Source organism: Belonocnema kinseyi, chromosome 6 (assembly GCF_010883055.1).
Source record: "Belonocnema kinseyi isolate 2016_QV_RU_SX_M_011 chromosome 6, B_treatae_v1, whole genome shotgun sequence".
Taxonomy (NCBI): Eukaryota; Metazoa; Arthropoda; class Insecta; order Hymenoptera; family Cynipidae; genus Belonocnema; species Belonocnema kinseyi.
In genome coordinates, this window is record NC_046662.1 from 116,661,740 (window position 1) to 116,674,783 (window position 13,044).

At 34.7% G+C, this 13,044-nt stretch overlaps 1 protein-coding gene across 13 annotated transcripts in view; it reads left to right on the forward strand.

Moving 5' to 3' along the window:
* Positions 1-13,044, forward strand: part of LOC117174093 (histone deacetylase 6) — a 788,923-nt gene that overhangs the window by 111,004 nt on the left and 664,875 nt on the right. For 11 of the 13 annotated variants that reach the window (XM_033362808.1, XM_033362803.1, XM_033362813.1 and 8 more), the window contains one exon: positions 8,593-9,015. In XM_033362808.1, the coding sequence (XP_033218699.1) occupies positions 8,614-9,015 (402 nt within the window). In that variant the 5' untranslated portion in view covers positions 8,593-8,613. Of the gene's footprint in view, positions 1-8,592; positions 9,016-13,044 lie in introns of those variants that run through there. The other 2 variants (XM_033362810.1, XM_033362814.1) reach the window with 2 other exon arrangements.

Below are 13,044 nucleotides of genomic sequence, written 5' to 3' on the forward strand. Positions count from 1 at the left end.
AAGGAGACTTACTCTGAAAAGTGAGATTTTTCAGAGTCAGTGGTCGAATTCGACTCGATAGACGCTACGTTCAAGAGAGAGGGAAGACTATTGAAACCTTCTTTCTCCACTGACCACTATATTATCATGCATATAGCTGGGTCGTAGATGCGGCTAACGGACAGAGTATAGATGGGACGAGGAGATGTGGTGGTGAGTGGTCAGAGGTGTTTCACGGAATTTCAAGTGAAAGCCCGATTTTTCGGGTATTTAACAACTCAATTATTATTAAATAATAACACTGAAAAATCTCTTTCGGTAATTTCCTTGAAAATAGCAAATCAAAGACTATCGAAAGGTGTAAAAATCTCGATTTTGAATTTTTTAGAGTAAGCCCCCTTTCTTCGGCGCACGTCACATATATGCACCTATTATAACTTTAATGCATTAAACATAAAACTAGATAATAATATTATATTCAAGCTGAAACAGAAAAGGATCTATTTAAAAAAGTAGTTCTGGCATAAACCGAACACGCATATCAGGGACAGCAGGGATACCTTCCTATTGAGAAAGGTAATATTACTAGTCTATTTTGTAACTTATGTTATATAAATTGCTACGGTTTTATTATTTATTATGTGAATATCACTTTTTCCAAACTACAGATTGCTATCGAAAATATAAGCGTTTCCAATTCTAAATCGTATTTATTGAGTTTATAGTATATTTGTAATTGACATTGAAAAAGTCTTTCTTCGTATTGCTGTGGCAATTAATACTTTTTCTTGACTGTATCCTAGATTGCCATCGAAATTTGGTACAAATAAATATTTTAATACTAAATTTTAAAACCCATAGTTTCTCCGTGTAGTATAAATAAAGAATTGCGTAGTACAATACTGCTGAATTGTATTTTTAGTGGGCCAATCCTTATTCGCTAAGCCATAGGTCTATTTATCAACCATTACTAAAATGAATGTAAAAGTAAGATTATAAAAATAAGCAAAATTAAGACTTTATCTACAGAAATGGACTCTTGCTAACAATTCCATTTTTTACAGAATTTTCTTATAATTCACACTTAAAAACTAACATCCATTCACACCTCATCTCTAACACCGCTCGATCTTTTCGTCTTGTCTTTCTCCTACTTTCTCGCTTTGCCTCGCATTGCCAAAATTTTCCTCTGCGGCTTATACCTAATATTGATCTAATATTCACAATTTTTACATTTTACTTCTAACTAATTCGTTTCCTATTTACAAACCTTTCCTTCCCCATTCCTTTGCATCTTTTCTTATCTTCTGCTCCATCTTACCCAAAAGCTCCTTCACCCTGCTACTTCCCTCTCGTCCGCCCTTTCATGCATCAATACCTCCATGTTTATCCCACTCCTTTCCACGTCATCACACTCCTCCAAGCAGTGGTACACTCTTTCCTCCCTTTTCCGCACAGTTCACACATCCTCTTCTAACTAGAAAGCCAGAACCTTTTAAAATCCTTCATACACCCGTATATAATCCTCACTATAAGTCCCTGACTATCCTTCTCTCCCTTCTCACATAAATATTGCACTCTCTTCCTTGGCATAACACACCCATAGTTCCTGCTAAACATTGAATCTATTATTCTTTTCTTCTGTGCTGTCTTTATCTCTATTCATTTTAAAATGCCTTTCCCTTTGAACTTTTATCTTCTTATCCCCTCTCCTGTTATGTTTCTCTCACCAAAACTTCCTAACCAGCTTACTTCCCCCCTCTTCCAAAAATTTCTCCTCATATTTAGATGTTCGACTTCCTGTTATAATCTCTTAACTCGTTCTCCCCGTCTCCTTAGTGAGAATATAATTAGGCGTGTTTCTTGACAACACCAGTGTCCACCCTACACACCTCTCCTTTTTTCTATTTATCTACTCACTTTCCTTCCATCCCCACACCTTCACTTCATAAAATAAGACAGTCATCACTAGCGACTCGAACAATTCCATTATCACTCCTAAATCATCTTCGAAAAACGTCTTTTCTGGCCCTTACACCTACCTCATTACTATATTTGTCCTTGTCTCTCTCTCTCTCTCTGTTTTATATGACTATCCACTCCATATGACCATATCTCTTCCACTTCCTTTCCTGAACACAGGACGGGCCTGAGAAATTGTAGCAGAGTCTGCGAGCCAGCATTTAAGTAGTTGGAATCGGTCTGCGAAAAGTACCCCCTCTGCTTACCGCGTCACCTTTAGGCGCCATATCCGTGACCTCAGCTTGCATTGGTCCGCTTCGACTATAACCCAGTAGTGGTGAGTGGTAGGGTTGTGGTTCGCAGGCCTCTTGTTTTCTCTTCGCGTGCACTTATTATGTCTATGTTTGTAACTTAATAACAAGAAAAGTAAATAATTAAAAAAATTTTGATTATTGGAAATGAGAGAATTACTTAGAAACTATCGATTGCCGTAAGAAAATAAAAACCGATTTTTTCTCAATTTGAGAAAGAACATATGTTCACCCTATTTTTTCTTCTACATGGTTTCAGAATATGGAAAAGGCTATTTTTTAAATACACATACACTTTGAAGTAGCGTTCTTTTCTCCAAAAACTTATTTTAATTTTGATTTTCAAATAAAAGTTTTTGTTTAAGTTGAAAATGATTATTATAATATTCTTAAAGTATATGAAAAGAGCTTTCTGAAATACGTTAAAAATGTAGAAACTTTCGACCCCTGTGTATTCATAACCGGTTGATAAATACACCTATAGTTTAGTTAGTTAATATAGAGGGCGTTATTTCGTAAATGCATCTGCTCAAAAAGTGATTGCAATGCTTTTGGGCTTGAGTTCTCCATCTCTTACAAAGTAAATAAGTACTGTGAATATTGTGGCCTGATTATTATTTCAGTGAAATCCTTGCGCGGAGTTGTTCAGGACAAACTTAAAGGTCTCTCCGAAATCAAATAAGATACGGATTTCACCATTTTTGAAAGTTATCTTCAGATTTTTGAAAAATAATGACTGTTCTATAGCAAGGAAATGATATGTTCTTAGCTTCAGCAAGGCTTTACAAAGCTCCTTCACAACGACATCAGCATTCATGATCAGCGTCTTTGAAGTGCATCTGTCAATCTGCAGCCAAGAATAAAATTTGATTTATTCCAAATCCTTCTCATCAAAACCTTTTTTTAGCATTAACTTCAAGTTTTAATTGTGAAAACAAACTAATACTGTGTGATTACCGCTACTTCTTGCCAAAAAGCAATGATGTAGACGCAAATACCTTCCTTTTTTTGACATAGGCAGAGTTAAAATCGCATGCTTAACAGCTAACTTTTTCGCATTTTTAGCTTGTCGTTCTTCAGATGCTTCGAATTCGACCATTAGTTGGCTGCGGCTCCAAGACTTTGGAGCATGAGTGAGACGTTGAATATATTTAACTCTACTCGTTGATATTTTAAACTTATCTTTGATGTGATAGATAACTTTAAATGTGGCCTCATGATATTTGTCATCGCACAGCGTAACATTCATCTTAAGTTTTCTGAAGGCGAAGTCTGGATGGTCACCATCATTTGACATGATTTCTTCATTTGACATGATAATTCATTAGTTTCAACATCACCAAAGCTTTCATCCGCAAGAACGTCATTACGAGACTGATCGGTGTCATCTACATTTGACCCTGGTATTTATTTTAGTTTACTGGGCTCTTTCTTACATAAAGCACAATTTTGCAGCGATTCAAACAGTGTAGAAAATGTGCTCGAAAAACTTGAAAAATACGGCGTATATTTAGTGTCTTGTTAAGATTTCCATTCTTGAAAAGACTTAAGCATTTGTTTTAGGGACCATAGCCACTACCAACTGGATTAAGAAATAGCAAAGGGTGGATATGGTAGCTGAAGTTAGAAAAATGTTTTGTTTTTTTCAAACGCTTTTTTATACTAAAATTAATATTTGAATTTTATAAGTTGCAAAATGCAAGCTGCAGTTAAGGTAGAATATTTGGCGAAATTTTTGTGCTGTGGCTATTAATCACCTTTCGAGAAAATCAATAAAAAAGTCGTGTAACAAACCTGCAAAGTGACACCGTTTTGAAATTTAATTTCATAATAAAATATAAGGACGAATAATGCTTGTCTTATACCGTAGATTTTTGTTTTCGCTTTTGAGAATTTGTAGGGCTTTGCCATCTAGCGAATGAAATTTGAAACTCATCTCTGATGACCGCTGTCTTCATTTGTTTCCTATAATAACCTAATGAGAAATAAATATAGAACAAGTGACTTCCGAAAATACATATCCGTTGCTTTACGAAGCAGGTGTCTGATTTAAATATTTGTTATTTATCAAAAAATTTTATGTGACGAAAGTTTATTTGTACGAGCATATAGTATTATTACTTTACGTAAAAGCAACATAATGAAGGTGCGTCACGTTGTGCTACGGGTGGAGCTCGAGAGTCAGCGACATGAGCCTACCGGAGTACTCAACGCTTACTTTCATAAATTTAATATTTGATTCCCACTTTCTCATCTATATAATTTCATAGAAAAATACATAAGCTTTCTCTTAAGAAAAAAACCCGTATTATTAAAATAAAAGTTAACATAATTTTTGCACTTCATTTTTGTGGGTCAAATATTTATTGTTTGAAAAAATGATTGAGGCTAATTGAAAAGGCGTGAAAATGCCCATCTAAACTGCACAAGACAACATTGTTTTCATCGCTATTATAACAGTTAAAAATCGCCGAAATAGACGATGTCCACGAAAATCCAAAAAATTTCACCCCCTCCCCCTCGGTCAATGCTTCTGCGAATGATAAAGTTATTCCCCATAAAATACTATCCAATAGCACGACGCTTAGCCTAAGTTCAACTTAGATCGGACAACTTTCACTCTTTGAGTGGGTACACTTGAGAAATAAAAATTAGGTAACATTAAAAAAAATGTTATTAAAATCTATCTTTAATTTATCTTTTAAACATAAGTTTATTTAAGTAATTTGTTTCGAGGTAAAAAATCATCATTTGAAAATGGCTCATTTTCCCACTGTGAATATTTATCTATTATTGAACATAAAATAAACAGCTTAATCCATTAAGAATTACAGGCTGTGGACTATTATGAACAGTGAATAGCAGATCCATCTCACTGGGGAGTAGTTCGATCATCTAGCTAACGATTTCATGCGAGTCAAGGGACAAGGAAAATTATCACCTGGAATGTTCGAGTTATGATGAGGAAAGTGAAAGTGCTTGTCTGGTAGGGCGGGCCAAATTATATAGATTACACTGCCCTACATGAGTTTTGCGAATAAGATGGCACCTTGTGTTTCCGAATGGATTTATACTGCTGAATACGAATCTGATTTTAAAAACTTTCCATCACCTTTAGAGCAGAGGGTGTGTCTTTGTCTAGGGGTAACGGAAGAAAATAAAAACAGAAAGCATTTTAACATACTTATACTCACGCCCAGAAATATCCCCGAATTAAAACCCCCGACTAACAAGTTTTACGCGAATACGATAAAATTTTGAAAAAATAGTCCGCATATTTAGTTTTTAAAACCTAATTGCATATTCGTAAACAGCGACCATTAAAACCTTTAAAAGCTCTGCACATTTTATTATGTCTGGGAATGGGTGTAAGTATGTTAAAATCATTTCTGTTTTCATTTTCCTCCACTCCTAGAAAAAAACATACCCCCGCTCTAAGGGCACATGCGATTAACTTAACATAGGGCTCATTTGAAAGGGCTTGCTTCAGCCATTAATTTCTAATATTAGCAAAGTTTGTAGCACGTCATGGTTCAGCTCTACAATTTTTCGAAAATGGCTAAAGACGCCGTTTTAAGGGGTTTCAAACCCTATTTTCTCCAAAACGTGACGAGGTGGGAACTTTTGGAACCCACATTTGTCTTTATCACGAAAAATTCATTCGGGAACACCTGGTGCCACCTTATTCGCATAAAAAAAAAAATTAAAATTTGAAGGACAGTGTAAGTGATGTCATTAGTACATGAGTGAAAATGCGTGTAAATGTAGGGCATAGCTTTAAAATTAACCCAGGTAACAGTGCGTGCTGCAACATGCAGGCCACACGTCGTACGAGCGTTATATGTCTGCGGGAGTATCGACACAGTGATAGCACGACCTGCAGAACATATGTATATCCGTGCTGTGTCCGAACGCAGCGTGAGCGATGCGATGTACCAAACAGTATGCGACATCCATTCCGTAAAAGTGTAAGAGTAATGTGCGAGCTAGAAAAATGTTATTACTTTCATTTAAGTCTTCTATGATTCTGTAGGAGAAGAGTAATACTTCAACTTTATTTGGCATGTTATAACACATTCTTGTATATAAAAATCAGTATAAAAGGAATAGATATTACTTTATTATTATTACATGCAATTAAATTATTAAAATGTAAAAACCTAAATCTACTCGCAGAAGCTGGTTGCGATTTGTTTACGCTGTTTACGTGGCTTCGGAGCAGTTAGAGGTTTGGATTTTACGTTTCATTTTTCTTTGTATTTCACACCTACCAGAAAATGTAAAAAGTGTACATCATTAAATACAACTTTGTAATTATATTCATATGTACCTATGCCAAGTCGCTGAATACACCTTTTAAAGTTAGAAAATTTCGCGTGGCATATGCTACAGTTTACATTATTTTAATTTAACAAGATTCTTTGAGACCAATAATTCTCAAACAAAAACCAAAATGAACCTTAAAAAATATAACAGACCCACTCACTCGTGATGACAGGCTATATTAATTAGGATTTTTTGTAAGTATAAAAACATAAATATTAAAATGTCGATAGCTCGCAAACAGGAGCAGGTAGGATTTTGATATTTTCAGATTTTGATTCCATAAATAATGTGAAAACTTCCTCAGAACTCCGATTTTGGATCAATATTATTCCAGCTTTTTTCTTCTTTAGGATCGTTGTGGTGTGGATTAATCTACACATTGCACTCGCATCATACAGGCTCCATGTTGGACATTTTGCTATCTGAGAGCAACTGTGCATTGCCAGTTAAATTTCTGAAGCAGAATGTGGTGACAGGTTGCTCCAAAGTCGCTGATAATTTGGAAAAAATGTTGTCATAGCTAAACTATTTATATCAATCGTTATGTATTGTGTAAGGATACATGTAATGATATGAAATAAGGTAGTTAATAAAGGGGAGCAACGGCCACCCGAATTAAATACACTGTTTTCGTATTATGGAACTTCATTAAGAATTGCTAAAATCTTTTTTTTTTTAACTATTCAGAAATGTTTACCAGTAAGAAACTGGAACCCTAAATTGAGAAAATAGTTAAAGAAGCATACATTTATTTCGAAAATTGTTAGCATTTTTTCTTGTTTTAATTTATAAAACAGGTTTAAAGGGCGTAATTTTTTTTCTTAAACTCTCATAAAAAATTTAATCGAAAAACTAGAAAGGGCGCTAAAGACTATTCAAAAGATCCGTGCAGGTGTTGGTGTTCAAAATTCAACTCCAGACCATTTTCAAATGAAGAACACGACTTTAAATGAGATTTCTCCTATTGTTGCACTGTCTTCTGGTTGTCAATATGTTATTGCGGTAGTTCTTGTCGGTAAGGGAAATGAGCATTAATATGCCATTTGAAACAGATTACAAATTTTAACGAGTAAGGTATAAGAATGTTTAATTGTAGAGAAGAAATTGGGAAGGAAGCTGGATTGCATGACTGGCGTGACTGTAAAAAAATCTTAGTCGCTGCAAGCTAATTTATTACTCTGTGAAACTAATCAACAATTAACAGGGTCTTACATTTGTTTCATAATTATAATATTATCCTTCAAGTAATATGACATTTTCATACCAGCATATATTACAGTCCTATGTTACGGTACACCTGAGTAAGTGGAGTGGAGTAAAGAGCTGGATGTGAGGTTGCTCCGGATAGCACACCTCAAGGTTGGATCGGTGTCTTCAAGGATCAAAAAGAAGGCGCAGGTGATCAGGTATTTCCGCTGCCAGGGCACGGGCACCTTAAATTAAAGTCCGAAGGTCCTGATCGGGCTATTAATTGCTGGAGGACATAGGGCAGGAGTGACGAAGCTTCTGTCTTAAATTATATAGACACGCGTAACTAGATTCATCTATTTGATCCAAGTAGGCCTAAAAGAAAGCTGCCGGATAAGCTCAGCAGGCCAATTAAGAGGACGCCGAGGCACGGCATAACGGTGCCTATAAGCTGCAGCCCTGAAGTAATATGATAGCGTTTCGGGGTATCTAGTTTACCATGTGGTGGTGATTGGATCAGTTTAGTGGGGATCAATTCGTTAAGTCTCACACCTCCTAAAAAAAACACCTTAATCACTATACTTATAGTACGTATTCTTATAGTATGTATTAATTAAGTGTTATGGTTACATCATTATTTGATACATGACAATGAATTTGGCAATGGTTTGAACTTTTATCATCTCTTTTGACAACTTTCAAGTTTGAAATAGGTCGTTACTCAAGTGTACTGAAACATAAAAGTGCGATAGATGCAAATATAAATTTTTTAAATTTCATTAGTTGCCTGGTATATCATATTAATTATTGTCACTAATTTTTACAGGTGATACTCTCTGCAGCGATAATGGCTGCAAAAAGAAAAGCAGTGCAATTAAAAAAATTACAAGCAAAATCTGTTGTTGACGAAACAGTTCGAGATATATATGATAATGCGATAAATTCAGAAAAAATAACACGTAAGGATACTGGTATTGTTTTTGATAATTCTATGACTGAACATAGATGCTTATGGGATCCATATTATCCTGAATGTCCAGAAAGACTCTCAAAAATTCTGGATCGTTGTCACGAATTAAAATTAGTAAGCCGATGTAAGATCATCAGGTCAAGACCGGCAGAAGAAGAAGATTTATTACTAAAGCACGATAAAACACAAATAGAAGTTCTTAAATCAACTGATGGATTAAAAGATATAAAAAAATTAGAGAAACTATCCTCAAAATACGATGCGATTTACGTTCATCCCGTAAGTAACAAATTATCTATCAATATGATTTTACCTCTAAAGTATTAATTTTTTATTTTGTGGCTTTGGGGTCCGTAAATGATAGAGAAGATTTAGATTTTCATCAGACGTTTCCGGTCCATATATGGGTCCACTTAAGTGATTTATTCTAGAACAAGTTGTTGGTACATTTCACTTTTTTCCTGAAGACATATTTTCGTGCGTCTACTTTTTGTATATGTATAAAATTAATTACACAGGCCGACAAAATTTGACAAAAGTCAAAAGCCAGAAAGCAGACCAAATATTTCAGAAGAATTTTGATACGCTGAATTCGAATCCGAACTCAAAATTGCTCTTGTACGTTGGGTTTTCAAGATATCCTAAACTAAAAGTGCAAAAAACAAGTTTTTTAGGTGCTTTTGAGGTTATGTAACTGTACAAGAAAAATGTCTATCTCGAAGATAATATGGAATTTGAAAGAACTGATCTTCCCCTTTCAAACCTACTTGGATCTATTAGGATATCTTTATTTTTCACCAAAATATTGTAATTTGAAATTTGAAATTTTAGTGTTTTAACCCATTAACGCTGAGGTGTTCTGATTTATACAATGCATTCTCTGTTGCTGGCGGTACGATATTTTTTTTTCAAAATATTCTCTCGAGGGTTTTCGAGGGTGCCCTTTCTATTGCCGGTGTCAGTTTTTTGTTATAACCCCTAGAAGATCTAATATGGCGGCCATAACTTAGGGCTTTAAAAAAGAACAAAGGATCCCGCACAAAATACCAACGAAAAAGCATACAGTCGTTTGGAACCAAAATTTGCACATTGACAAAACAATAAAAAATATGGAACCCGTGTCTTTTCATTTCTACGGAAGCCGTTCCCTAGGGGTAGAAACCACTCCTAAGAAACCACAAGCATGCTGACCCACCTGACTCTGGGAACAATAAGTTTAGTCGCATATTTTTCTTCGGAATAATGAAGTTCCATGCCACAAGTGGGTTAACCCACCTACCTGCTAATCTACATAGACCCAGAAATCACCCCTACCAAATCATAAGCAGGCTAACCCACCTAACCCTGGTAGCAGCGAATTTAGTCTTTTAAATTTCGTGAAATAATTGTATTCCACACTACAAGTGGGCTAACCTTGAAATTAAAATTTTCAATTTAGCGTATTAACCCATTAACGCAGAGAAGGTATACCATTGTCCCTTGAAAATGTTATCTGAGGGGTTTTCGGGAGTTCCTTTTCAATTAACTCAGTTTTTTGTTATAACTCCTAGAAGAGCGAATATGGAAAATAATTATGGCTATAAAAATTTTTTTTACTATTATGATTTATTTAATATTGTAAATTTACTTAGGATTTTCCAGCTTACTAAGGCAAGAATCAATATTTTCCAGTTACTTAAGGCTGGACTTGGGATTGTCTAGCTAAGCAAGAAAGTACTTACTATTTTCCAACCAATTAAGACAAGACTTTATATTGCCCAGCCAATTATGGCAAGCCTTTGGTTTTTCCAGCCAATAAAGGTAAGACTTTTTACCGTCCAGCCAGTCAAGACAAGACTTTGAATCGTTTAGCCAGGCAAGGCAAGACTTACGATTGTCCAGCCAATTAAGGCAAGACTTAGGATTGTCCAGCTTAGCAAGGAAGTACTTAATATTTTCCAGTCAATTGAGGCAAGACTTTAGATTGCCCAGCCAATCAAGGAAAGACTTCCGATTGCCCATTCAGTTAAGGCAAGACTTGGGATTGTCCAGCTACGCAAGGAAGTACTTAATATTTTCCAGCCAATTAAGACAAGACTTTAGATTGCCCAGCCAATCAAGGAAAGAGTTTGAATTGCCAGCCAATAAAGGCAAGACTTTGTATCGCTCAGCCAGTCAAGGCAAGACTTACGTTGTATGTCCAATGAAGGTGAAACTAATTGCTTGTTTTCTTATGGAAACGTTCGCGCTTCATGTCAAACGATCGTTGAAGAGACTTTCGTTTATGGCTAGTAGGGTCATTATAATTTCTTTGCAAAGACCAGCAATAATCGGCTATCATTATTACATTGCATCGACTTTGATAATGTTGCTCTTTTAGGTGAAAGTCTTGATGAAAGCGTTCGCCCATTTCTTCACTGAATGATCATCAAAGAACCTAATCTTTTAAAATTCTTTAACATACTAGATATAATAGTTCTAAACTTTGGATCTCGATTGTTCCCTAAAAGTTTCTGTAAAACATCTTTAAAACTCAACCATGCATCCTTTTCAATAGATGTCATGGTTTTGATAAAGTCATCATCTTTGATCAGTTTTCTTATATCAGGCCCAACAAAAATACCTTCCTTAACTTTGGCGTCACTTAAATGTGGAAAGGTTGATCTCATATAATTGAAACATTCTCCTTCGGTGTTTAGGGCTTTCACAAATTGCTTCATTAACTCTAGTTTTATATGGAGTGGTGGCAATAATACTTTCTTTCTGTCAACAAGACTTTCATAAACAACATTATACTGTCAGGCCATTTCTCCGTTATCCAATGTTCATTCCTTGCACGACTGTCCCAAAGGCAAAAAAAACAAGGGTATTTAATGTTTCCTGATTGTAAACCTATTATAAGATTTATCATTTTGAAGTCACCACAAATAAGCCAATTGTGGACATTGTATTTTATTGTTATCAGGAATAATTGGAAAGTACCATAAGATTTTTTCAGTGTAGTTGAGTGACCTACTGGATTATATAAATTAATGAGTCCTTCGATATCATTACAATACACAATCCCACTGTCCGTTGAAAAATACTTGATAAACTTTTCTTCTTTATTTCTTTAAACAGTTACTCTAGTGCCAGGTAATAGAAACCGGCAATAGAATGGGCACCCTCGAGAACCCCTGAGAGAATATTTTGAAAAAAAATATCGTACTGTCAGCAATAGAGAATGCGTTGTATAAATCTGAACACCTCAGCGTTAATGGGTTAAAACGCTAAAATTAAAAATCTCAAATTACAATATTTTGGTGAAACATAAAGATATCGTAATAAATCCAAGTAGGTTTGAAAGGGGAAGATTAATACTTTCGAATTCGATATTAGCTTTTTCCGCAGACATTTTTCTTGTGCGGTTACATAACCTCAAAAACAGCTAAAAAACGCGTTTTTTGCACATTTGGATTAGGATATCTTGAAAACCTGACGTACAGCAGCAAATTTGAGCTCGAATTCGGATTCAGCTCATCAAAATCCTTCGGAAATGTTAGGTCTGGTCTCTGGCTTTAAAATTTGTCGGCCTGTGTTATTGTTCTATATAATTAAATTATAGTAACAATATTTATACATTTATGTTCATTACGTTTTATTCATATAATTTATATAAATTATAAATTTGCATAAAAGCCATGCACAATTTATCTCTAAAGATCTATTAAAATTTGCTTCGAGTTATGATTCATCTCTTGTTGGAAAAAATCAGATTTTGCAAGTAGTCTTTGGGTTTTCATGAAACCTTATGAATTTATAGTGCTATAAACAAAATTTTCACTTTTAAAAGGTTTACCTATGCCCCCCCCCCCCTCTCCCATAGGGTAATTATGGATACAAAATTTTATTTGTTAATATATCGAACATTGGCCCAGACTATCAATTCCACCTCCTCTTTCTGATGTGATGAAATCGCATTAAAAATGCTAAATTTTATGCTATTTATTGATGAGAAATCTACAATTAAATACAGTAAATTACAACTAAAAATACAGAAAAGTAGCATTTTTTATATTATTCGAACGAAGTTGGGACTTTGTATTTTATTGTTGTTTTCTTTTTCTACAAGAATATATGAAAAAGTACAACTACAGGAATCTACAGGAATTCGGTGTATACTTGAAGTGACGTACGTTGATATGAACGAAATTCAATCATTTTATTCTGAATTTTTTGTTGCCTAAATCATTTACCAGAACTGAAAATGACATTTAGTCGGAAAAGAACTTTGTAAGATTTTTTATGTAACTAATGCTTCAATTAATGTATACTGTTTTTATTATAAGT